General features: G+C 54.7%; 2 protein-coding genes across 2 annotated transcripts in view; one reads left to right on the top strand and one right to left on the bottom strand.

Moving 5' to 3' along the window:
* The window catches only part of LGMN (legumain), a 33,236-nt gene extending 29,301 nt beyond the window's left edge, over nt 1-3,935 (top strand). The window contains exons 12-14 of the mRNA XM_047795500.1: nt 1,112-1,282; nt 3,041-3,108; nt 3,383-3,935. Coding sequence (XP_047651456.1) covers nt 1,112-1,282; nt 3,041-3,108; nt 3,383-3,425 — 282 coding nt within the window. The 3' untranslated portion in view covers nt 3,426-3,935. The remainder of the gene's footprint in view (nt 1-1,111; nt 1,283-3,040; nt 3,109-3,382) is intronic.
* A 9,706-nt stretch (nt 3,936-13,641) lies between these two features.
* The window catches only part of RIN3 (Ras and Rab interactor 3), a 130,851-nt gene continuing 118,013 nt past the window's right edge, over nt 13,642-26,479 (bottom strand). Inside the window, 3 exon segments of the mRNA XM_047796137.1 lie at nt 13,642-14,781; nt 18,014-18,177; nt 23,552-23,683. Coding sequence (XP_047652093.1) covers nt 14,461-14,781; nt 18,014-18,177; nt 23,552-23,683 — 617 coding nt within the window. The 3' untranslated portion in view covers nt 13,642-14,460.

The raw sequence follows: 26,479 nt of genomic DNA, 5'->3' as shown, positions 1-26,479 counted from the left end.
AAAGGCTTCCCTGCAGGTACCAAATCTAGAAAAGTAGCACCGAATGTTCATGTTCATTAAAAATTTTTTATTTCAATTAAAAAAAAAGAAAAAAGTAATAGACCCATTTTGTGTTGATATATGGTTTTGTGAAAAACCATCATTTGCTAAAGCGAAAACAACTGGGGAGAGCAGAGGGGCATGACATGACATTTTTGCACACCTGCTTGCCGCCCAGCGTACTGAAGACAGCGGGATCCTTGCACCCATGTCTGCATTCCTTCTGTGGGGCTCTGCGGTTCTGGCTGAAGTGTGTGAAGAGAGCGCTGCCTCCCATGGATGCCTGGTTGGGAAAAGGGAGGACCTTATGGAGCCCCTAGGGGTCTGGGGGACCCCCGTGGTCCCGGACCACCTGTTGAGAACGGCTGGCCTAACACAGTGGGCAGGGCGCATCCAGACAGGAATGAAACGAACCCTGGCAGGGGGTGGGGGGTTGGGCTCGTTGTCCGTTTTGGTCAGTGTAGACGACGCACAGAAGCAGATCCCTCCATGTGGCGCTGGTTTGCATTATCTGATGGGAAGAAAATGATGCCCCTTTTGGTGTCCTTTGAAGCCTTCGATGGCTTCCAGAACAAGCAAAGGTCCCTGTGAGCGCACTGCACTGCTTAGACAGACGGGCTGCTTTGGGGTGCAGTTCCTACGCACCCCCTCTTTCCTCACACTGGGTCATGCCTGCTCTTCAGGTAGATCTCAGTGTCGTTGTCACGCCGGAGGAGCCCTAAGAGGCAAGGTGTTTTCCAAGGTTTCTAGCTGGAACAGAAGCCTTGCTTGGAGTTCCCTTGTGATGCAGCTGGTTAAGGATCCAGCATAGTCACTACTGTGGCTCTGGTTGCTGCTGTGGCATAGGTTCGATCCCTGGTCCAGGAATTTCCTCCTGCTGTGGTCCCGGCCAAAAAAAAAAAAAAAAAGAGCCGCCTCGAATGCACCTCTTTTGCTGCAGGACGCCTACATCTGTCAGTATCTGTTAGCGTACGGGGTGGGGCGCCGTGTAAAAGAAACTGGGAACGGGTCCAGGGCTCCAAAGAGGCTGCATTAAGTCAGGGACGTCTGGCACAGCCGTGTCTCTTCCCAGGCCAGGAACATCATCGAGAAGTCCGTGCGCAAAATCGTCTCCTTGACCGTGGGGTCCGACGCTGAGGTGGACAGGCTCCTGTCCCAGAGAGACCTGCTCACGGCGCACGAGTGCTACCAGGAGGCCGTGTTGCACTTCCGCACACACTGTTTCAACTGGCACTCCCCCACGGTAAGCCCAGGCCGCCGGCCTCTGCACCCCGCCTTCCCTGGGCCCACCAGCTTGGCCTCTCCGTCTCTGCATCTTAAACCCCAAATCCGAATGATTATTGTCCACTGGGAATCACATCAGACGCATTGCCTTGTAGAAGGTTCCATCCAGGCTAAGGAAACCACAGGCGCCTCCAGAGGCCGTGAGTGGGGATGGGAGAGGAAGAAGGTGGCCCCAGATTCACTGACCTTAAGTCTTGGCGCCAGACGCTCTGAGTTGTCCCGGTGGATGGGGGAGCTTCCCACTCAGAGATGATTCAGCGCCCATTTCGGTTGGCTTTTGAGGGGGGGTTTCTTCTCTCCATGCTGTGCTGTCCCCGCCAGGCCCCCGTCCCTTGCTCCTCCCCCTCACACCAGCCACACAGGTTTCTCCCCTTTGGGCCTCTTCTGACCTCTTCCCCAGGTTTATTAAGTCAGACCCTGACCCAGGGGGGAGAAAAAAGTACCTGGTTTCTACATGTCGCAGAATGTCAGGGGTGGAAGGTACCTAAAAAGTTTTCTTGGGAGTTTCCGTTGTGGCTCCGTAGGTTAAGGACCTGATGTCTCTGTGGATGAGGATTTGATCCCTGGCCTCACTCAGTGGGTTAAGGATTCAGCGTTGCCACAAGCTATGACATAGATGACAGATGTGGCTCAGATCTGGTGTTCCTGTGGCTATGGCAGAGGCTGCAGCTGCAGCTCTGGTTCAGCCCCTGGCCTGGGAATGTTGATGCCACAAGTGCAGCTGTAAAAAGTTTCTTTCTGGGGAGTAGCCCCATGTAGTTAGTGGCTGCTGAATTGAGAATGGTATGGAATGTTCTCATCGATGCAGAAAGTTCCCTCTGGGTTGTAGTGTGCAGACCGCGGTCACCCTAGATGCTTCCAGAGGTGGAGGGCAGGGCACGTGGAGGTAGCTCTCCTTTATTCATTATTTGTTTTTTAATTTTTTTTTTTTTTTTTGCTTTTTGGGGCTGTACCCATGGCATATGGAGGTTCCCAGGCTAGGAGCGAATCTGAGCCATAGCTGCTGGCCTACACCACAGCCACAGCAATGCAGGGTCCAGGCTGCATCTGCGACCTATGCCACAGCACATGGCAACGCCAGACCTTTAACCCACTGAGTGAGGCCAGGGATCAAACCTGTGTCCTCATGGATACTAGTTGGGTTTGTTACAATGCTGAGCTACAGTGGGAACTCCTCTCTCTTCGATTTCTCATTTATTTAACAAAGCATTTTCTTTACTTAATAATTTAAAAATTCCCATTTATTTAATATATGTTACCCCCCGGTGTTACTTTTTTGTCCTCTGGAATCATATCAAGGAAATCTCTTCTTTCTTCCTCTTGAGAATTCTGATTCCCTTGAAGTGTTTTTCAGGATAAACATCCCTATTTTGGTCTTATCGGTTGTCATCTGGTTCAGCATTCACTCGCCAGGGTGTCCCTGAACCAAGAGCCAGGCTGCCCGGGGAGGTCCTCACTAATGGGGGGGGGGCTTCTCCCCCAGGAGTCCTGGGCAGGCACTGTAGGAGCCTGCAGAGCCCCTGCACACGTGCTCTTCCTTGAGAGATGGTCCGGAAATCTCAACAGATTTTCCAAAGGTGGGGAGGGGACCCCTGACCCGATAAAATCAAGCACCACTGGTCTAGATGCTTCGCATTTTCCCAGGGTGGGATTTGACTCTGTGTGTGTGTGCTGAAATGGTGATATTTGATTGTCTTTTGGTTTTGTCTTCTTCTAGTATGAATATGCTCTGAGACATTTGTACGTGCTGGCCAACCTTTGTGAAAACTCGTATCCGATTACCAGGTGAGCCAGCACTTGCAGGGGAAGGGTCCGAGGCCTCCTGAAAGCGGAGGGCTGCAGGCGGCTCTGCTGTCCTTTCCCGCACGTGGGCCGTTCGCTTCTGCCGGCTGCCGCCTCTCGCCGGGGAGGGCTTCCAAATCGATGCGTGTCCCCGGGCTCATCGTCGGGCAGGTCCTTCCCGCGTGACGTTCTGTTCCATGTTGGGTTCTGTTTGTCTTCATGGCTTCAGGGCGGACCGACGTCAGGGTCACCACCTTCTTCTTTCCGTTTCTCGCAGCATAAAATTGTCCATGGACAAGGTGTGCCTTGGTTACTACTGACACCGCGCCCCCTCCTGACACTTTTCCAAATGTGAACGCCGCCGTCCCTTAGAATGTGTGCCGATCGGAGACCGAAGACGTGGAGCCAGAGGGCAGCTCGCCTGGCGCCTGCAGGCGCTCCTGGGGATGCGGTCAGGCCTCTCCGGAGCCCGGCTGTCTTTTCCGACCTCCGCAGCTCTTACAGGTCGCCTGCGATCCTCTGGAAAACCCAGATCTGAGCAGCAAAGTTCTGTGCTGAGCTTGGTTCATTTGCTTTTGAAGAGGGTTTTTTGCCCAAACCTTGTAAGGAGTGAGAAGTTCACTGGGGCTTCTGGAGCCAGTGAGAGTCTTTGTTCTGTGGAATTTGAAGCCAGAACCTCTTAAATCTTCACAGTGATTTTATTGAAGAGGAGCATAAACCCCCAAATGCAAAACTATTTTTAGAAAATAGTATCATTTTTGATTGCTTTTGTATTTTATTTTGCAATAACGGACACATCTAAAAAATAAAGATTTATAACTGAGTATTAATTTCAGGTCCCCGACTTTGTAGTTCCTGCTCCTGGTCCCTCCTGGCCCACCCCCCATCTGTCTGTCTCCTAGCCCCGCCACCCCCTCCCCCACCTGCTGCTTCCTGCTCCCCTCGCTCCCCAGACTCTTCAGCCTCTGTGCCCTTGCTCCCTGCCCTGCCCCATGCCCAGAGCGCCCTTCCCTCCAGGTGACAGATGGATCTCAGGGTGGATCTGAAAGTACCGTGTCTTCCTCAGCTTCCTCCTCTCCCACCCAGCAAAGTCCCCTCGTCTCTGGCCATTGGCATTTGCAGTTTCTTCGGTTCTTTTCCAGCACATGTCAGGGTCTGCTCTGATACCACACACGGGTTTTCTGAGCTTCTCTGAGGGCAGAGGCTGCCCGACTCACCCTGCTTCCCTCCGCCCAGTGCGTGTGGGGAGGTACTCACCACGGGTTTGTGAAAGATGGTTCTTTTGTTTTTGTTTTTTGCTGTTTATGGCCCTACCCTGTGGCATGTGGAGGTTCCCAGGCTAGGTCGAATCAGAGCTACAGTTGCCAGCCCACGCCACAGCCACAGCAATGCAGGATCTGAGCTGAGTCTGCAACCTACACCACAGTTTATGGCAACGCAGGATCCTTAACCCACTGAGTGAGGCCAGGGATTGAACCCGCCTCCTCATGGATGCTAGTTGGGTTTGTTTCTGCTGAGCCAGGGTGGGATCACCTGAAAGATTTGTTTAAAAGTAACACTAATGGAGCACCCACTGTGGCGCAGTGGGTTAATGATTGACCTATCTCTGGTGTTGCTGGTTTGATCCTCGGGCTTGTCCTTGATCCGACAGTGCCGCAGCTCTGATGTAGGTTGCAGACGAGGCTTGGATTCGATCCCTGGTCTGGGAACTCCATATGCCATGGATGTGCCTGAAAAAGGAAAAGAAATACAAGTAACATTAACTTGGAGTTTCCTAGTGGCTCATCAGGTTAAGGACCTTGTATTGTCAGTACTGTGGTGAGGGTCCCTGTTGTGGCACAGGTTGGATCCCTGGCCTGGGAACGCCTACATGCCACTGGCCTGGTCAAAAAAAAAAAAAAAGAATTCTCCCTGCCCATGCAGTGGGATATTGTGTGGCAACAAGATGGATAAAGCACTGATAGAGCGCCAGCATTTGGCCAAGGGGAAGAGGCAGACATGCGAGACCATGCATCATATGGCTCCATCTGTGTCTAATGTCTAGAATAAGCTGCTCCAGAGAAACAGAAAGGAGATGAGTGGTTCCCAGAACTGGTGATGGGGAGAGGGAGATGGGAGGAGAGGCAACTGATGGGGCTGGAAATGTTCGGAAACCGATCGTGGTGATGGCTGCCCTACCCGACTGTGTAGAAAGCCATTGCCTGGTACACATCAGATGGAATTATGTAGTTTGCTAATTATATTTCAGTAATGTTTTTAAAATAAGCCCTCTAGGCTTTCCTGTCATGGCTCAGTGGGTTAAGAATTCAGCATCGTGTCTCTTGAGGATGTGGGTTCAATCCCTGGCTTCCCTCAGTGGGTTAAGCTGCAGCGTAGGCTGGCAGCTGCAGCTCTGATGTGACCCCTAGTCCAGGAACTTCCATATGCCGCAGGTGTAGCTGTGGGAGAAAAAAAAAAAAAAAAAAAAGTCCCTATAACTAGATGACTGTTTAAATAGAAAGCAAAGAAAAAAGGAACACCAGACAATGACACTTGGGTCCATCTGACTTTCTGCAGTGAAACATGTCTTAATTAGCAGCAATTGACACCTTCAAAATGTGGAGGTACAGATTGGAAATTGAGATACTGGCAAAAAGGGTTATGTCTTTGACAAATTCTGTGTCTAATGGGTCCGTCTTTATTTTTGGCCACACCCAGGGCATGTGGAAGTTCCTGGGCCAGGAATGGAACCTGCTCACACAGCAGTGACAACGCTGGATCCTTAACTCACTGAGACACCAGGAATTCCTCTAATAAACCCACCTTTAATCAGATTATCCTTTCTCTGTGAGGTTGTCCTACCACAGCCAGTCACACGGCCAGGATAAAGAACTCTCACTGTCCTACAGATCTGGGGGGAGCTTATGGGGGGTGTGTGTGTGTGTGTATCACTAAAGCTCTAGAATGGGCAACCCTGAGGGCCAGCTGATGTTCAAAGATATGTAAATGCTGAAAAGAATTTGGTTTTTTTTTGGTCTTTTTGCCATTTCTTGGGCCGCTCCCGCGGCATATGGAGGTTCCCAGGTCTAGGGGTCTAATCGGAGCTGTAGCCACCGGCCTACGCCAGAGCCACAGCAACTCGGGATCCAAGCCTAGTCTGCAACCTACACCGCAGCTCACAGCAACACCGGATCCTTAACCCACTGAGCAAGGCCAGGGATCGAATCTGCAACCTCAAGATTCCTAGTCGGATTCGTTAACCACCGCGCCACGACAGGAACTCCTGAAAAGAATTTTTTAAAGGAATCTCTTAAAAGACCTCAAGAGTCAGGTGCTAAAAACGGAACTCTCTTCTAGAACTGTCAACTATCGTGGTGATCCTGCCTCTCTCTTTATTTGTCCTCTCTGTGCAGCAGAAATATACTAAACTATTTAACAAGTGCAGAAACTTGAATGTATGTGGTTCTAAAGGTCGCAAGCGGCTTGTTCACTTCTCAGATGATTGACAGTTGCACATGTCTCACTGCCTGGACTTGTTTTCCTACGGTCAGTAGGACCCCAACAGAGTGGCTTTCCACCCCTCCTATTAAGCCATTTTCTGTTAGAATTCTGGTAAGGGTGGCCTTTCTATGTGTGTCACACTTGGACCGGCATTTTTTCCACCTACTTATATCCATCACACCAGCCACCCTGGCAGCCCCTGCCTGCTTGTGCTCCATTCCAATCACAGCACCCCACCCCCGCCCCCCAAAAGTAATCGCTCTGGTGTGTTTTTGGGGTTTTTTTTTGGGTTGTTTTTTTTCTTTTTTTGGCTTTTTTGGGCCACACCAGCAGCATATGGAATTTCCCTGGCTAGGGGTTGAATCAGAGCTACAGCTGCCAGCCTACATCACAGCCACAGTAAAATGAGATCCTAGCCATGTCTGTGACCTACACTGCAGTTCCAGCAACGCCTGATCTCTGACCCACTGATCGAGGCCAGGGATCGAACCTACGTCTTCACAGATACTAGTTGGATTTGTTTTCACTGCGTCACAATGGGATCTCCACGTTCTTTGCGGTTTTATCCTAAGTGTGCATCCCGAGGAGTTCCTGCTGTGGCGCCACAGGATGGGGGGCATAACAGGATGCGTAGCATCTCTGCAGTGCTGGGATGCAGGTTCCAGCCCCAGCAAGACACAGTGGGTTAAAGATCTGACATGGATGCAGCTGTGGCACAGGGCGCAACTGCTGCTCGGATCGGATCCCTAGCCCAAAACCCCATATGCTAAAGGGTGACCAAAACAAAAACAAAAATAAAAACAAACAAAAAAACCCAAGTGTGTAACCCTAGACACTTGCCCACTTAGAAAACGGTCCTGTCTTTTCCGTCTCCCTTAGGCTACAGGTTTCCTCCTCATCTTTTTTTCTTTTCTCCCTTCCAATTTCTGTTGCAGAGTCCAGGCTGTTGATGGGAGGAGTTTCTCAGGCTGGACCTGCTGATGGCATCCGCAAGCTACTGGTGGGCATGGGTTTCTGTCACTGGGGTCTCTTACAAGTCAGCAGCTGTATCCAGAGGATTTTTCCATGACTAATTGGTTTCAATCCATTACACATCTGTATGGGGTTTTTTTTTTTTGGTCTTTTTTTTTTTGGGTCTTTTTGCCATTTCTTGGGCCGCTCCCATGGCATATGGAGGTTCCCAGGCTAGGGGTCGAATCGGAGCTGTAGCCACCGGCCTACGCCAGAGCCACAGCAACGCAGGATCCGAGCCGCGTCTGCCACCTACACCACAGCTCACGGCAACGCCGGATCGTTAACCCACTGAGCAAGGGCAGGGATCAAACCTGCAACCTCATGGTTCCTAGTCGGACTCGTTAACCACTGTGCCACGACGGGAACTCCTTTTTTTGGTCTTTAGGGCTGCACCTATGGCATATGGAAGTTCCCAGGGAAGGGTCGAATCAGAGGTGTAGCCGCCAGCCTACCCCACAGCCACGGCAACGCCAGATCCTAGTGGTGTCTGCAACCGACGCCACTGCTCACGGCAACGCCGGATCCTTAACTCACTGAGCGAGGCCAGGGGTCAAACCCACATCCTCATGGATACTGGTCAGTCAGATTCGTTTCCATTGCACCACGACGGGAACGCCATTGCCCGTCTGTATTAAAGTTCGGCTTGTCTGGTTTTGGCTGATGGAATCTTCCAGGTGGATGCCCTGGCCCTTTACAAGTGACCCTAAAAACTTCCATAGCTTCCTTCCTCTCTGGTGTCTCTGATGTTTTGCTCCACATTTCCTGTCCGGAGCTGCAATCAGCTGTTTCTTCAGGCAACTCTGGTTTCTGTCCCTGAGACACGGTAATTCAAGACAACAGTCTGACTGCCGAGCGCTCATTACAGCCTCCAGCCCCCCCACCCCCCAATCCTGTTCTATGTGGTGGAGAATTTCCAGACTCCCTGTGCTGCAAGGCAGGGCCATTCAGGGCCTGCTGGCTGCCCCTTTGGTCTCCCCGCCCCCACCCCCACCAGTACTCTGTTTCAGGCTTTACGTGCAAATAACCCAGAACAAGCAACCTGGAAACGCACAGTGACTGCATTCAGCACGCGCCTATTTCATTTCTCTGTGCTTTGTCCCTTTCTTTCATCTTCCTGGTACAAAACTGTCAAGAGAGAGTTCCCACTGCGGCTCAGTGGCTTAAGGACGAAACCTAGTCTCCGTGAGGATGTGGGTTTGTTTGATCCCTGGCCTTGCTCAGTGGGTTAAGGATCTGACATTGCCCTGAGGTGCAGTGTAGGTCTCAGACACGTCTCGGATCTGGTATGGCTGTGGCTGTGGTATAGGCCGGCAGCCACGGCTCCGATTCCACCCCTAGCCTGGGAACCTCCATATGCTGCAGGTGAGGATGGAAAAAGAAAAAGAAGAAACAAAAACGGTCGAGAGTCAAAGAATTTCCCCCTCTTGCACGCAAACAAAGTCACCACCACAGTTTCACAGGTGCTGGCAGGAGATATGAGACTCCTGGATAAAGACGCAGGACTGCTACCTGTATGTGTGACTGGGTCGCCCTGCTGTACAGTAGAAAATTGATAGAACACTGTAAACCAGCTATAATGGGAAAAAATAAAAATCATTACACATATATATAAATGCTTCAGAAAAAAAGCTGGCCACTAATGTTTCATTAAAAAAAAAAAAAAAAAGGAGTTCCCGTCGTGGCGCAGCAGAAACGAATTCGACTAAGAACCATGAAGTTGTGTGTTCGATCCCTGGCCTCATTCCATGGGTTAAGGATCTAGTGTTGCTGTGAGCTGTGGTGTAGGCTGGCAGCTATATCTCCGATGAGACCCCCAGCCTGGGGACATCCATATGCCACAGGTGCAGCCCTAAAAGGACAAAAGACAAAAAAAAAAAAAAGAAAAGAAAAGACACAGGACTGCCTACTTCCAGCACCCAGATGCACAGGCTTCATATATGCTTGGACTCCCCTGCCTGCGGAGCACCCTGTGGGGATGCAGAGGGGGGCCCTGGTGGATGCTGTGTGCCTGGGGTGTGGGTCAGGCCGAGATACCACAAGCTGTGGAAAAAGGCTGCGAGCAAACGTGTCTAACATTTGCCCCGGGAGCAGACATGGTCTTCTAAGGTGAGCGTCATTATTATCTTGATCAGGGAAAAAAAAAAAAAAAATCTGCCTTCTTCCCAGGAGGGAGACATTATCTTTATCCTCCAAGGCAAGGCAGCCTGGAATCAAAACACCTGAGGAGTCTTCACCAGACCGGCAAGAGATCCGTGGAAGATTCCAGCAACCTTCAGGGGCTCTTCCTCTCTGCCCTGCTCCTGGCCACCCGTTCTCCTTCCAGACCCCAATCAGGCAGCCCTGTCTGCAGGGGGCCCTCGGCTCCCTTGGGATGGGGGTGGGGGTGGGGGTTGCGGTGGGGTGTGTCCTCTCTGCTCCCAAGGCCCCGAGAACGCCCCCTGCTGGCTGCTGTCATTACACTGATCACATTAAATGGAAAATATGTGCCTGGCTCGGTGGCCTCCAGGTTTAAGGCCACATGGGCCCCCTGCAGGACCACACGATGCCTTCATGCGGAAGAAGTGTCCCGTGCCAAGGTGCAGGCCTTGACAAGTGGAGCCCAAACTTAATTTCTTTTTTCCTTTCCTTTTTGCTTTTTAGGGCCACACCCGTGTCGTATGGAGTTTCCCAGGCTAGGGGTTCAATCGAAGCTACAGCTGCTGGTCTATGCCACAGCCACACCAGATCCAAGCTGTGTCTGTGACTTATACCACATCACACGACAACGCCGTATCCTTAACTCACTGAGCGAGGCCAGGGATCGAACTCACAACCTCATGGTTCCTAGTCGGATTCGTTTCTGCTGTGCCAGCGTGGGAACTCCTCAAACTGGATTTCAACCCCACTAATCCCCGGCAGTGACTGACCTCCCAGCCCTTAGGTGATAGCCCCGAATTTAGTTCTCTTTTCCAAAGCACCTGAGACTTTGCCTACCTGCCCCCACCCAGGAGCGTGTGTGATCCCGGCAACAAGCCTGGGAAATCGGGACATAAGCCCTCTTCTTTGAAGATGGGAGAGACGGAGGCGCGCAGCTTCCCTGGAGCCCAGGTCTCCTGACTGCCAGTTGCTGGTCTCCCCACCCTCCTGCTGAGCACGTTTCCGACTTGGAAGCCAGAGCTCAGAGCTCCCTTTTGGATGAGTTCTGTAGAGAGCCGATTCCTGGAAGGCGGTCCTGGGATAGCGCTGTCTTCCAGCAAATAGCGTGATAGTCGAGGAGGGCAAGCAGCTGCCTTGGGTCAGCTTTTTTCTCCCCAAAGCCCTGCTCCACGTGACCTTCCTGGAAGGGAGGGCCTGGTTCCTGCCCCAGCCGCTCCCCTGCCCAGACGCCCCTGCAAAGGATCAGCCGGTCCCTGGATTGCAGCCAGCTGAGTGCATTCACAGCCGCCCATCTGCAAACCTTCGCCCGGCCTGCCAGCCACGGCATGGGCCCCCAAATGGGGGTGACAGCCTGGTCCATGGGTGGGGGGAAGGGAGGGTGTCTCCAGCACAACCAGAGGACCCTCCCTCCTCTCTCTGTCCCTCTCAGGGCCTCTGTTTTTCTCTGCCCACCTCCCCTGCAGATCTGTCCCTTAACCGCCTCCCCCCCGCCCCCCGCCCCAATGAGCTCATAACTAGGGCGAGTTGGATACAACACACTAAGGTGCCATGAGGCCAGGCATCTGCTGGGCCGGTTTGAGAAATGTCTCGTGATGGCCAGGACCTTGCATCCAGCTGGGGACCAGGGAGCAGCAGGCCCTGGGCATGCCCTGGTCTCTACAGAAGCCCTGGTGGCATCTCCCAGCACTGCTGGCCCTGGCCCAGCCTCGGGCGGGGGGGGGGGGGGAGATGGCGCCAAAGGCAGAGGGCAGAAGGGAGCCAGCAGGACAAGGGGAGAGGGGACAAATGCCGGGAAGGAGACACAGACGAGCTCTTATCCTATGTCACAGCCTGTGGCCCCATCACCCTTAGAGACACTGACCCCTCGATTGGGGCCTATGGAGAAGCCAGGCTGGTTCACTTGGCTCTTGGGCCTTTGGGTTGGTCAGGTCAGCCCTGCCATGCTCACCACGGCCGGCCGTCTCAGGCAAGTTCATCCAGAGGGGGCCTGGCAGGCAGGTTCATCTGACTTTGGTTTTTGACCTTGGAAGGCTGCGTGGGGTAGAAAGAGAGCTCTGAATTTGGGGTAGGTCAGCCCTGAGCTCAAATTTCACTTTGGCCTCTCACCAGCTTTGCGATCTTGGGCACGTCACCCTCTGTTATGAGCTGAACTGTGTCCCCTCAAAGTTCATGTATTGAAACTCTAACCCCTGACATCTCAGACGATGACTGTATCTGGAGAATTCCTTAAAGTACAATGAGGTCACATGGCTGGGCCCTCATCCAACAGGACCCGCGTCCTTCTCAGAAGAGAAGGGCCCAGAGCAGGGGCTGTGTGAGAACACGGCAGGAAGGCAGCGTCTGCAAGCCCCGGGGAAACCAGGCCTCATCTGGGACTTGCACCCTCCGGAATGGTGAGAAAATACATTTCTGCTATTTAAGCTGCCCAGTCTGTGGTATTTTGCTAAGGCGGTCTACGCAGTCTAATTCTCTTCCTTTCTTTGAGTATCTGAGTCCTCATCCATAAATACCTCCCTCAAGGGGCCGCTGTTCAAATTAAATAAAATCACGCAAGGGGAGCTGCTAACCAGCGCCAGGCGCCCATGAGGGCTCAGCCCACGTAAGACCCTGTTTCCGGGCCCTGGGGGCAGAAGCATCCAGATAATGGGGCTCCAGGCAGCCCCGCCCCCTCACTCTCTAGCCTCTCCTGCTGATGGACCTTAGCCCTGGCCTTAGGAGAGTGAGGCTGGCACGCACGCTCACCCATGCACAAGCTGGTCTGGCTTACTGGCTGGCTCTGCACACTGCCCCCCACCTGGGGGCTGGACATAAGAACCTCAGGGCTGGATTGGTGTCCAATCCACCCTCTAAACTTCCACCCACCCCAGGTTTGGGCACCTGTGCTGGGGCAAGAGGGTGCCTGGTTAATCGGATCCCCCTCTGACCTTTCCCACTAGCCTCAGGCCTAGCGGGAGGCAGTGGGCACGAGGTTGCAGAGCCAGCTCAGTTCAGGGCTGCAGGGATCACTGGAGCTCAGAAAGGGGACAATGTCTGCATCAGGTGATACATGGCGGTGGGGGGTGGGGGGAAGGCAAGCTAGGATCGTGGCTGGCTACCTTCAGCTCCTGGGTATCTGCCTGCTTTCTCATGTCTCTTATACTGACCTCCAGCCTGGAAAGTCCTCCAGGCCTGGCTGGTGGCTGCATCCTAGAGCAATCCCTGCATCTCATGCAGGACTGGCCTGGAGCCAGAGTCTGACAGGTGTTTGTTGACTGGCTGCATGAGCTGCTTGCTGCCCAGGGGTATAGTCCAGGTATGTCTAGTCAGCCTGCCCTTGGGGGCATTGCCATTCACACCTGGGTTCCAGGGGAATTTTGTTTGCTTTGCTCTTCGTTGTTTCCCAGGGCCCAGAAGCGTGCTGACATTTAACAGGCACTCAACAAACACGTATGTTTGATCCATGCTGACTGGTCCAAATCCAATGGAGAAAGTAGACATATCCACCGACAAATACAATTTGATAAGCTAGCTCTTATGAGAGAGATGAGCCCCGGGTACTGGGCACGGGAACAAGGACTATCTGGCCAGCCTAGGAAGTTGGAGAAGCCTTCCTGGAGGAGATGGGCTTTGAAGGATAAATAGGAGTTTGACCGGGCAAAGACTCTAGGGATGGTATTCCTGGGATGGGTAGCAGAGGCAGGAATGATGGCAACCACAGAGGGTGGGGAGGCAGGAAATAACCCGGTCGAAGGGCAGACAGGACCAGGGCCCCGAGAGCTGAGAGCATCTGCAGATTCTGTCAGCAGATGGAGCCCTTGGTGGAAAGAAGGGGCTCTTCTGTACCCCACCTGGGAGGAGAGTCGGGCTATTAATGGGGGGCCTGGCAGGCTGAGCAACGCTCTAGCCCCTTGAGAAAAGGAGATGCCATCATCTTCAAAAGGGCTTTTATTAAACACTCCCCACAGTGCGTGTCGCCACAGCTGCCACAGTCCTGGGGTGCCCACCAAGGAAAGGGCCCCATCCATGTCCCCTGGGGCAGAGGCTGGACACATCCATGGAGCCATGGAGCTGGCCTCACTGGGAGGTCCCGGTGTATGTCTGGCTGCTTCTGGAGGGGCTCAGGAGCTGCGGCGGGACTGCGGGCGCTTGATAGCCGAGGGCAGGCTCTGCTGCAGGGTGGGGGGGCCTGTCTCCTCTTACACCCTGAGAAGCTCCTGAGATGCTGAGCAGGTCCAAACAGCGCAGCTCCATCCTGGGGTGGGGACAGCTGTGGCCAGGCCACTCCTCTGCAGGGCAGTCCTGGGGGAAGGAAGCCCCCCAGGAAAGACAGAAAATTGGGTGGGCCTGCGGCAGGGGGCGGGGGACGGGGATGCGGATGTCGAGGCCCGCCCCCCCCAGGGGCTGTGTGAACCAGAGCCAGGCTTGGGCTCCGCTTGCTGCGAGGGCTAGAGAGTCCCATCTGTCTCTGTGAGCCTGGGTTTCCCTTTCTGCCTCATGAGGAATCCGGCCTCTCAGGGCTCGGACCGCCTTCAGGAAGCACGCTGGACACTGCTGGTCATGTCTTCACAACTGTCCTGCCATCTTGGCCTAGGCACGCTCAGTCCGTTGCAAGCATGTATGACGTGTGGACATCCCTGATGGGAGAGTGTGTGTGTGTGTGTGTGTGTGTGCAGCTGAGTGTGAGTGTGGGGGTGAGGATGGGGCCAGAGATGGGTGAACACTGCCTTTGGAAGGGCCCAGGCCGCTTCACAGGAAGTTGGGCTCCCGCACCACGAGGCACGGCGGGCCCCCGCTGCCCCCGCCGCCGTCCAGGGGCCGGTACACGAAGTGGAAGTCGCGCTTGGGCTCGCTCCGCAGCAGGTAGCCCTTGATCCGATGCGGCAGTGCCTCGTCCGCCAGCTGGAAGCAGCGCCCGTCCACCAGCACGAAGAGCCGGTGGTCCTGCGGCTGCACCACCTCGAACTTCTCGGCGCACTGAGCGCACAGCGCCTCGGCTTGCGTGTCCGCCCGCGACGCCAGCGTCCGCGACTGCTGCTCGGGCTCCAGGTATGACACGCAGATGAAATCCTGCGGGGCGAGAGGGAGGGGGCGTGGGTCACCAGCAGGGTCAAGTGGCATCCGGTCTCATCACCCCCACTCCAAGGTTGGGAGCTTGACAGGGATGAGGAGCTGCATGGCTTTGGTCAAGCCCTTGTCCTCTCTGGGGGTGGGGATGGATGGCAGGAGGGGTTCGTGAGGCTGGCAGTCGGGGTGCCTGCGGCTGACCCTGCTGTGTGACCTCAGGCAAGGCTTTTCCCTCTCTGAGCCTCACTTCTCGATGGGGCCTATCACTGTGTGAGAGGCGGTTGGCTTTGGGTCTTGGCCGTGAGCGCGCTCCCTGGTGGCCAGTCCACGGGCTCGCCGTCATTTATTCATCCGTCACCCACTTCCTCAGGTCTTGCTCCCTGAATCCCCTTGCCTCCCAGTTGCTACGCTGGGACCGCAGGGCAGCGGAAGTAAGGTCAGAGGTGCAGACCCACCCCCAGAACCCCACCGAGGAACAGTTCAGCCCTTAGGGGTGGAAGAGCCTGGGGTGGGGGTGGGGGTGGGGGGTGGCTTCTCCCAGCCCTTCCCTGTCGGCCTCGGCAAGTTTCCCAGGATGTTCCAGGGAGGGAGGTGCAGGCAAGCAGGGAAGGGCGGGAGAAACCTCGGTGGAAGCGGGTTGGGGAGGCTGGGCCTGAAGGATGCGGGCTTTAGGACAGGTGGAGAGGCTGCAGCTCTTGTGCTGGGTGGACAAGGGTGAGGCGACGCCTGCCAAGCTGGCGGTGGGAGCATGCGCACACACCGGCACACGCACACCTTGCTCCACCAGAGCAAGATTCAATGCCTGGCTGGCATTGAATCTGCTCCCAGTCACTGTGTAACCTTGACCTCACCGAGCCTCCATTTCCTCAGCTGTGAACTGGCGATAAACCAATCCTTAGACTGCGGCTGTGAGGAAGCACATAAACCTAGTTCAGAGCCTGAAAGAGTCCCCTTCGGCCCAAGCACCCTGTGGGCGGGGAGGCAGTGTGTGCAGGGCTGCCCCCTTGTGGAAGGATGGTAGCATCACAGCCGTCTCGTGATGAACCTGAGGATGAGCACTTCAGGGTGGTGATAATTACGGCTACAGAGTGGCCAGTGGGAAGTGCCAGGCTGTGTCAAGATTCACTGGGATCATTCCTTTCTTCCTTGGGTGTCAGAGGCTGCCTGTGCTCTCCTTGTCCCCCAGTAGGCCAAGGGCCCTTTACACCTGCTGATGACTGTCAGGCTCTGGGCTTTCATTCCCAAGGGAGGGATTTAGGGTGTGGGGTGCAGAGGAGGCAGCGGGAGGGGGCAGAGGGTGGCGCCCTCGCCAGACGCCATAAACAGCGCTCATCCCAAGCATCTTTCTGAGCTTTGCCTTCCCAGTGGGAGGCACTAATTCACCGCCTGGCTCAGCACTGGGGATCCACCTGGTAGAAGTAAGAAGTAATGCCTAGGTCAGGCTTGGACCAAGAGCGTCCATAATGCGAGAGTCGGTAGAGGGGGAGTTCCCACTGTGGTGCAGCGGAAATGAATCCAACTAGTATCCATGAAGATGCAGGTTCGATCCCTGGCCTCCCTCAGTGGGCTAGGGATCCAGCGTTGCCGCGAGCTGTGATGTAGGCTGCAAATGTGGCTTGGATCCCCCATTGCTGTGACTGTGGTACAGGCCTGAAGCTCTAGCTCCAGTTTGTCCCCTGGCCTGGGAACCTCTAAATGCCATAGGCGCGGCCCTAAAACACACACACATACTCAAAGTGTTGGTGGAGGGACAGGTGTCCCAGGAGGCGGTGGAGAGTGGTGGGGTGCTGGAGCTGGCTCTTGCTGACTCATGCTGGCTCCCACCAGCTTGAGAAAACCAATTGTGTACACCTCTTCCCAACTCCAAGTTCAGTGATGCCAAGTTTGTAGTTTGAAACTGGCCACGGTGGGAGTATGTGTATCATGAAAATCAGCAGAAGCAAAAATCAGAGCTTCCGCCCTGCCCCCAGAGGACCAGTTACTAAACATTATCAAGACACCATTGATTACAGGAGGGGGGACATTAGCTTGGCAGCCTAGAGCAAGTGCTGGCAAGGCAGAGTTCCATTGGCTCACAACCCCCTGTTCTGATGGAAACTGAGCCCTAGAGAGGGTAAAACACTGCTTAGGGTCACACAGCAAGCTAGCGGAGAGCTGGGTCCATATCTTGAGCCGTTTGCCTCCTAGGCAGGGTCTCTGCTGGTTAAAGAGCCAACTAGCAAGCCAGGAGTGGGGTTCAGGTCCAGTGTGCCCTGGGTGCCAGGAAAGTGAGACTGTATAGCTATTTACAGCTCTGAACTGCAGCCTGGCTCACTGTCTTAATTCCCTCCATTCTGCATACACCCCAGTCCCCCTTGGTTCCAGACTCTGGGGCCATGAAACTTGTGAGCCATGGGCCCTGCTCTCTCAGGGTGACAGCTTCATACCCAGATGGTTACAATTCAGTGTATATGTGTTGCAATGGGCAGAGCTGCAGCAGGAATCACAGAGGAGGCATCTAACCCAGGCCGTGGGGAAGGGGGGGGGGCGCAGGTGGAGGGTGTCAGGGAGGGCTTCTCAGAGGAAGGGCTGTTGGAGGGCAGTGGCAGCCAGTGAAAACGGAGATGGATCAGCACCAACAAAGGCTTACGGGAGGGAGTTGAGCTTGGCAAGTTCCGGGAGTGAGGGGTGGCTGAAGTGATGCAGCCTGGGGGTGGGGGGATAATGGGAGTCAGGGAGGAGCTAGAAGTCTGGCAGCCAGTGGCTTGGATCCTGAGTTTGTAGAGAGAAGTGGGGAAGGATGGCTGGCTGGATTGGAGGGGGCAGCTAGGGGCAGAGCATCCTTTGATAGCGGCTGCATTTGTCCAGGGGCAAGGCTGCAGATCAGCTCGAGGGCTTCTGTTCCCATCATCAGCCCTAACAGCCTGCTCCATCTAGTGGGTGCCAAGGAATGATGGGTAAAAGTCTCAATCCTTCTATCTCTGTCACTTCCACCCAACTGCAAACACTACAGCCTGCTGATACTTTTTTTAGTCTCTTTAACTTCCACCTCCAACTGGGCTCTGGACTGGGCACACACTGGCAGGCCTGGGCTGGTGCCTCTGTCTGCCACGTGGACCTCTCAGAGCTCCCCTGGGGGCAGGGCTGGCTGGCCAGAGCAGCCGGTTGGTGTCAGGCTGCTGAGCCGGCAGGCAGTCGTGGTGGTCTTGGGGCAGGGTCCCGCCGGCCCCCTCCCACCCTCGGTCCCCGGCCTCACCTGCACGGAGGAGCGCGAGGCCCGGGCCTTGTTGAGTGTGCGCCGGCGCTCCCAGCGATGGATGGAGTCCTGCACCTCCACGCTCAGCTGTCGGGTCACCGAGATCTTGTCGTAGTTCTTGATGTGCTCCAGGGCCCCATAGGTGGTGGTCAGGTAGTAGGAACCTGCCAAGAGGGCAAGGGCCTGGAGGTTGAGCCAGGATCTCCTCTGCCCACCCGCAAGGGAGGGCGGTGCTCTTCCCCGCTAGGCCCGCCCCGCCCACCTCCCCAAGCCCCGCCCACCACCGCTGCCCCGTGGCACCCGCGGCGTGGTCCCCAGGGAAGCACCAGCCTGTGCCCACAGCAGCCTCACAAACTTCGTCAGGTCCAGTCCTGAGCTGTACGGCCCTACTCAAAACTTGTCATTGGCTCCTGTGAGGGCGGGAACTCTTGCTTATTTTTATTTATTTATTTATTTGCTTTTTAGGGCCACACCTGCAGCACATGCACGTTCCCAGGCTAGGGGTGGAATCCGAGCTACAGCCGCCGGCTTTCATCAGCCACAGTAACGCGGGATCCCAGCCGCCTCTGCGACCTACACCACAGCTCACAGCAACGCCGGATCCTCCACCCAATGAGCTAGGCCAGGGGTCGAACCTGCATCCTCGTGAATACTAGTCCGATTCGTTTCCACTGCACCACAAGGGAACTCCCCCCATGACTTCTTTTTTCTTTTTAATGATTTTTATTTTTTCCATTATAGTTGGTTTACAGGGTTCTTGCAATTTTCTACTGTACAGCAAAGTGACCCAGTCTCTCTCTCTCTCTCTCTCACACACACACTTACATTCTTCTTCTCACATTACCCTGCATCACACTCCATCACAAGTGACTAGATATAGTTCCCAGTGCTATACAACAGGATTTCATTGCTCATCCATTCCAAAGGCAATAGTTTGCATCTATTAACCCTCCTTAACTACCTCTTCTTTTTTTTTGCTGCTCTTTTAGGGCCACACCCACGGCATATGGAGGTTCCCAGATTAGGGGTCTTATCAGAGCTACAGCCACAGCAACACCAGATCTGAGCCACGTCTGCGACCTTCACCACAGCTCACGGGAATGCTGGATCCTTAAACCACTGAGAGAGGCAGGGATCAAATCCGCAACCTCATGGTTCCTAGTCGGATTAGTTTTCACTGTGCCATGACAGGAACTCCCGCCCCATGACTTCCTGATGTAAGACACAAACCTGATTCTGATTTAAACCACTGTTACATAGTGAGTTATCTGCAGCCTGAAGCATTCCTAACAGCTATACTGGATGAGGCTGCCTACATATTCCTACAGATTTTACTACTGATGTGGAAAGGGTCACACCCTGGCCAGGGTTGGGGGGATAAGATAAAGTGGTTTATGGCCACAGGATCACTCACCCTTTCATAGCAGTGTGGGAAGGAGACCTGGTTTGGAAGTAGGCATGTCCAGGGCAGCATGGAAAGCTTGGTGTCCCTTATCAGAGAAGGGCCAGTAGACCACTCACGTGTCTCCTTTCCAGCCCAGCTCAGAGCCTGTCTTGCCAGGAAGCTGCTCCTGGTGCCTGCAGCCCTTGCCGGCCAAGAGGCCCTGTCCTCTAGCTGCATTCTTTCCCAGTCCTGTTTCTCATTGTGATCCTGCCCCCTGGCTGGGAAGGGAGGAGCTGAGGGTAGCATGCAGACTGGGAGTTTGCAGTCACAGAGCAGGGCCCAGGTCTCTGCCTTCAGCAGACAGCCTGTGCTCGCAGGTGCGTCAGTGTCCACTCTGCTCCCATTTCCTCAGCTGCGAATTCCTTAATGTGGTGAAAAGTAGATGAGATGAATGCCCATTAGGTGCAGTGTTCAGGAACTGAGTGGCGCATGGGGATTAGGTGATCCTCTGGAGGGTCACCACCCTCTTGGGCAAAGGGGAGGAACTCCTAAACCCTGCCGGCCCACTCCTGCTTGCTTCAAGCCCTGCTTTTTGCGAGCCTCCTGGCCCTCCCAGCCCACTTCCCTTGGACTTGGGGCCCTGCAGTTCCTCACATGACCACTAGATGGCAGGCAACTCCTCCCACTGTGAGTTTGTCAGCCTTGGGCGTGCTCTCCCCTGCATTGATGGGAAAAGCTCATTGCCTCTATTAAGATATTATTCGTCCAGCATGGCCAGCTGTCTGCCAGCATGCAGAGGGGGTGTGAGTAAAGGAGTCCCTGAGGATGCCTCTGGGGGAAGTTTGGATTTTGAGCTGGCTCCAGCTAGGTGCCCAGCAGCTGCCTGGGTCTCCCATCTGCTCCATAACTGCCTAGAGGGAGGGGAGCTGCTGAGAGAGGCTAGAAAGGGGCCAGGGTCCCATCAGCCTCGTGTTCAGGTCCTCTCTACTTCTCACAGAAGGTCCCTCATCTCCCACTTCCCAGAAGGCTGCTACAGGCAAGTGGGCTCCATCCCTGGTCTTTGCCAAATGACAGCACGTGAAACCAGATGAAGGAACACGAAGGTCTACTGTGTGCAGAATCCGACTGGCAGGCTTTTTGTTGACTGCGGATCTGTTTGTGCACACAGACTGTGAACCACAAGAAGGCACCTCTCATCCTGCACCCGGCTGCCTCTGTAGAAGGCTAAAGCGCCCAGACTGTCTGAAAAATCCCCAGTCTAGCCCAATGTCAAGCCAGAGAGGTTCAGCCAATCCCCTTCCCAAGCCGGAAAGGTTAAGTGACTTGCCCAAGGTTTCCAGCCAATCAGAGGCAGACCTGGGACCCAAATCCAGCCTCGAACTGCTGCTCTTTTTTCCTCCACCCTGGCTTCGTTCTCCTCTCAGGGTGCAGCAACTGAAGTTCTCAAGAGTGGGGACTCCCTGGGGGCCTGCCCCCCGTCCCCGGCATCTCTGACTCCGCAGGGTATCAGGGGTGGGGACCAGCCAGCGGGAGCTGGGCCTCTCCCTCCCCTCCCCCGCCAGACATGCACCTCTTTTCACTGCACCTCAGAGGCTTTGGTGCAGTGAAGTCAGGAGGGCAAAACTGGGGGACACAGACCCCATTCCTCTGGTGCTCCGTCCTCCTACTCTTGGACCTAGATACGTCTAGATGGAGGTCTACTGGCTGGCAGACATGGGTGGAAGCCCCTGCTGGAAACCCCCAATCATCCTGCTGCTGGAGTCCAACACTTGTGAGGTCGGGCTGTCCCGGTGCTGTGACCTTGAACCTTGGCTCTGGGAGTAGGGAGAGAGAGAGGGGCAGTGAGGTACCCACGCCACCCAGCTGGTCCCCTGGTGTGCAGCAGGGCCCTCGAGCTGCCCTGGGCGGGGATGGGGCTGCTGGGAGAGGCATATGGGGCTCTGCTCTGCCATCTTTCCTTCCAGCCAGCGCCTGGAGGATTCCTTACAAATCCCCCATGGGGCAGGGGTGGGGCAGAGGCTCTTCCTGCCCGTGTGTGGAAAGGAACAGGCCGAAGGGTGCTCAGGCAGCTTTGAGTCTCAAACTGAGAACTATTTTAAGAAAACATTTTTTTTTGGCCACACCCACAGCATGCAGAAGTTCCCGGGCCAGGGATCGATCAAACCCTCCCCACGGCAACGATCCCAGCCGCTCCATTCACAATGCCAGATCCTTAACACACCGAGCCACCAGGGGACTCCAGATCTTTATGTATTTTTCTTGTACTAGGCTTGTCTCAAAATATTTAATGTCGGGAGTTCCCATCGTGGCTCAGGTTAAGGAACCTGACGAGCATGCATGAGGATGTGGGTTTGTTCCCTGGCCTCGCTTAGTGGGTTAAGGATCCAGTGTTGCCGTGAGCTGTGTTATTGGTCACTGATGCGGTTCGGATCCTACACTGCTGTGGCTCTGGCGTAGGTCAGCAGCTGTAGCTCCGATTTGACCCATAGCCTGGGAACCTCCATGTGCTGCAGGTGCGGCCCTAAAAAAACAAAAGACAACCCCCCCAAAAAAAACCCCTTAATGTAGCTCTATACATAAATTAGATAGACAGTAGGATTTACAGTATAGCATAAGGAACTATATTCAATATCTTATAATGACCTACAATGGAAAACAATCTGAAAAAAATACATATATAACTGAATCACTTTGCTGGACACTTGAAACTAACATAATTTTGTAAATCAACTATACTTCAAAACAAAAGCAAAACTTGCGGTTTCCTGTCACGGCTCAGTGGTAACGAACCTGACTATTATCCATGAGGATGCAGGGTTTGATCCCTGGCCTCGGTGGGTTAAGGAACCAGCGTGGCTGAGAGCTGTGGTGTAGGCCGTCAGCTGCAGCTGTGATTCAACCCCTAGCCTGGGAACTTCCATATGCCTCGAGGGCAGCCCTAAAAAGCAAAAAAAAAAAACAAAAAACAAAACAGCCAAGACGCAATATAGCCCAGAGAAGACCAGCTCTCCTGCCTGCTAGACCTCAGCTTTCCCACCCAAACCCCCATTGGGTTTTGCAAACAGGAAGAAAGACCCCCAGGAGGCCACGGTAGGGTTGGAGTGGGGGATTCAGGTCCATAAGGAGAGGGCAGGTGGGCCAAGGCTGCCCCTATCCTGTCCCTGCTCACCACTGTGCCTGGCCTGGTGCCCCATTGGGCAGCAGGATTCAGACTGCAGACGGAGTAGGAAGCTGGTGGCCAGGGCCTGGCTGCCCACTGTGGGGGCGACGGGTGGCGCTTAGACCGTCTGCAGAGCCTACGACCCCATGACAACCCACAGGGCTGGGCCAATCCTTCATGGCTTCATGCTCCCCTGAGCCGCCAAGAACCGGCCACGTCACGCTGTCACCCCAGAGACTGATGCCTACTAAAAGTGCAAACAGATGCACGGGGGGGCCGGCTGGTCTCAGGAACCGCAAAGCCCAAAGAGGCTGCTGGGGGTCTGAGAGGCTCGCTCATCCTTGGGGGTGATGTCTCCAAGGGCTGTCCAGGGGGCTCCCGCAGCCCGATATCTGGGTGGGCAGGGATTCTTGGTGGAGGGATGGCCAAGGCTAAGTGGGGAGGAAGCGGTGGGAAGGAGGAAAGGGAAGGGAAAGTAAGGGTGGGACAAATGACACCTCGCCCTCATCCTACAGGGCGGCCTCGCCCACAACGTCAACCTCCTCTCACTGACTCCAGGGCCACCTTCATGCTCTAAGAATTGATCATGATCCCTGCTCAAACACCTTCTCATGGGCCCTGCCCACCGCTTCAGCCTTGTCTTTCACCCTGCTGGCCACTGCTCCTTCTGTGCAGAGTGCCTTTCCTCCTCCTTTAGTTGACTGGCTCCTATTTGTCCTTCGATGCTCGGCTCAGGCATCACCTCCTCCAGGAAGCCTTCCCTGATTGCACAGCCTGGGTAATGTGTTCTCATGCCCTCTGGGCCTCTCTGGTCAAGCCTCAGTGGCATGATCCCTTTACTGGCCCAGAGACTGATGCCTGCTAGTCTGTGAGCTCCACCAGGGCTCAGTGGCATCCGGCCTCCAGGAGATGCTGATGGGGCCACCCAGAGAGCCCCTGGGATGGCTGGGTCGGGGGTGGGTGATGGGCCCCCCGGGTTCCAGTAGTGACTCACCCTCCCCCAGCTGCAGGGCGGGGTCCATGAGCTCCATCATGTACTCCACGTTGAGAAGCATCTCCGTGAGGTTGCTGCGGGCCAGCACGTACATGAGCACCGGCAGGAAGTCGTCTGCGCCGTAGGGCTTCCCTGGGAGAGGAAGGGGGCAGAAGGTAGTGAGGGGGAGGTCCCCAGCCCAGGGCCAGGGGACCGTGCTGGGTGGGGGCGGCGGCTGCCCCTGGAGGAGAAACCTTCTTGTTTTCTCTTGACTCTCAAGACAGGGGCCACCCTGGGATCAGGTTGGGTCGGTGTGGGTTGAGGAAGAAGGAACTGAGAAAGGTGCCCTCTGCTGGGTGGGAAAGGCTCAGCTCCTTCCCCTTTCCCAGCCCTTCCCTTTAGCACCTTCGGTCAAGTTCACCTCATTGCAGTTCTTCACCAACCCACCCAGGAGCAGCTGCCTGTCTAACACTGATGCCTTCTGGCGACGGCCCCTGTCCCTTTGAACCAGGCATGTCCTACTCCATCCACCAAACAGAAGCCCTGCCTCAATCAGATGCTGCAGGGTCTGAAGCCGCCCCCCACCCCCGGCCCCCGCGCCTTCCTTCTTTTGGGTTAAGCAGGGCCCTTTCCTGAGGGTTTCTTTTAAAAAGGAAGAACGTCTCACTGCTGCTCTAGTGGGAGATATTCATGGTGCTCAGAGCCTCCTGACAGCAACACACGCCTTGGAGAAGACAGGGGTGGAGGTGGACCCTGAAAGATGGCCTTTCAGGGGTTTTGAGAATGAAATGAGAAAAAGAATACGAAAGTGACTCGGTATCCGTAAGCGCAATGGAAAAGTGAGGTATTATTGGCATCTGTGTTCTGCTTTCTCAAGTGGCCTCAGTTTTTCCACCTGTAAAATGGATAGGCTGAGGGGGTTGGTAATGCGCGGCACTGAAAAGCATCGTCAGACCCAAAGCAGGAGTCCCAGCGCCCTCCTCACCAGCTGTGTGACCTTGGGCAAGCCGCTCTACCTCTCTGAGCCTGCCTTTGTAGCCATGTGTGAACTGGCACAGACAGCGTGAGATTTACAATGGAGGCTCCTACATGGCCCCACGGAAACACCCACTGAGAAAGAACATTGTTCTGGTTCCAGCTCTGTGCTCTGAGGCTCGCTGACCATTTCTCTCAAGGTTCCTGTGCCTCCCTGCACAGGATTAGTCAGTTTCGGAGAAAGCCTTTCATAAACCTTTTTTTTTCCCCCTTTTTAGAGCCACACCTGTGGCACATGGAAGTTCCCAGGCTAGGAGTCAAATCGGAGCTGCAGCTGCCAGCCTACGCCACAGCCACAGCAACACCAGATCCAAGCTGCATCTGTGACCTATGCTGCAGCTCACACCAATACCAGATCTTTAACCCACTGAGTGAGGCCAAGGATCGAACCCGCATCCTCAAATAGTCAGGTTCTTAACCCCATGAGCCATAACAGGAACTCCAGAAGGCCTTTCATAAACCTCTTTCATAAATCTTTATAAGCCCAAGACACTTTTTTTTTTTTTTGCTTTTTAGGGCTGCACCTGGGGCATATGGAGGTTCTCAGGCCAGGGGTTGAATCAGAGCTATGGCTGCCAGCCTACACCACAGCCAGAGCAACACGAGATCTGAGCTCCGTCTGTGACCTACACCACAGCTCATGGCAATGCCGGATCCTTAACCCACTGAGCGAGGCCAGGGATTGAACCCACAACCTCATGGTTCCTAGTCGGATTCGTTTCTGCTGCACCACGATGGGAACTTCAAGCCCAAGACACTATTAAAGCATTCCTGGGGAAAAATTATTTTGTGCTTAGAATTATTTTTCATGTTGATAATTTGATTATTAGAATTCTGGCACACAGGAGAGTCTTTTCTTGTTTGATTTATGAATTAGGGAACAAGGTGTGTCCGGCAGCCCGGATGTGAAACTGCCCTGTGCTTTTTGGAATTTACCTATAACTCCTGCACTGGTTTAGAGCTGATTGAATTTTTCCTCTGCCTCCAAGAACACATTTTTTTTTTCTCGGTATTGTATTAATAACTCAGCAAGGAATCAACCAGGCAACTTAATTTGCTTTTGAGCAGCACTCAACCAGGCTGATTTTGCCCTTCAGGGGCCGTGGAGCAATGTCTAGAGTCGCTTTTGCTGCTGGCATCAAGGCAAGGGACACTGCTAAATACCTTCCAGACCAGGCCTCCATACAAGTGAATTACCCAGTCCGAGTGTCTACAGAGCCAAGGTGGGGACAGTGACATTCAGCCAGAAGGCTGCTCTGGCTCCAGCCGCGGGTCTGAGGACTTAGACGGGGAAGGAAGGCCTCTGGACTGTGGCTCTGGGTCCAGCGGGGATGGAAAGTGCTTTGTCCCCAAGCTCTTCTTGAGAATCTCGGCTGACCCTCAGGAAGGGCTTTGGGGCCCATCTCCATGGTCCCCCCCACCTTGTGTTTAGCCACGCCCCCATCAGGGGACTTCAGCCACCCGTGTCTGTTGCTCTGCCTGCCCGTGAGCACTGCCTCTCTCTCTCCCCAGGGCACAGAGTGCAGCCAGCAGCGGGGCACAGAAGACGGTGCTGAGCGAATGAATGAATGAATGAATGCTGGGCTCCCCACAAGACTCCGGAGCCCGGGGCCTTGGCGCTGACGCAGATGGGCCTCTGCACAGACTCCAGGGGTCCGTCCCCCATCTGGGAACCAACGACATGGTGCCATCCCTCTCCCACTGGACACCTTGCCCACTCCGAGGGCACTTGCATTCCTCTGGCCTCTGAACACGCGGCTCCCGCTGCCTGGGACGCCCTCCCTCCCCTCCCCTCTAGCTTCTCCTTGGCCTCCCACAGCCTCCGGCACAGTTGGACGGCTCTTGCCCATACCCTTGACTCTTTCAGAGCCCGCCCTTTCCCTTGGATAGTGAGCTCCCCAAAGGCAGAGATGG

This window comes from Phacochoerus africanus, chromosome 9 (assembly GCF_016906955.1).
Source record: "Phacochoerus africanus isolate WHEZ1 chromosome 9, ROS_Pafr_v1, whole genome shotgun sequence".
Taxonomy (NCBI): domain Eukaryota; kingdom Metazoa; phylum Chordata; class Mammalia; order Artiodactyla; family Suidae; genus Phacochoerus; species Phacochoerus africanus.
The sequence above is the reverse complement of the archived record's forward strand: the minus strand, read 5'-3'. Positions and strand labels throughout refer to the sequence as shown.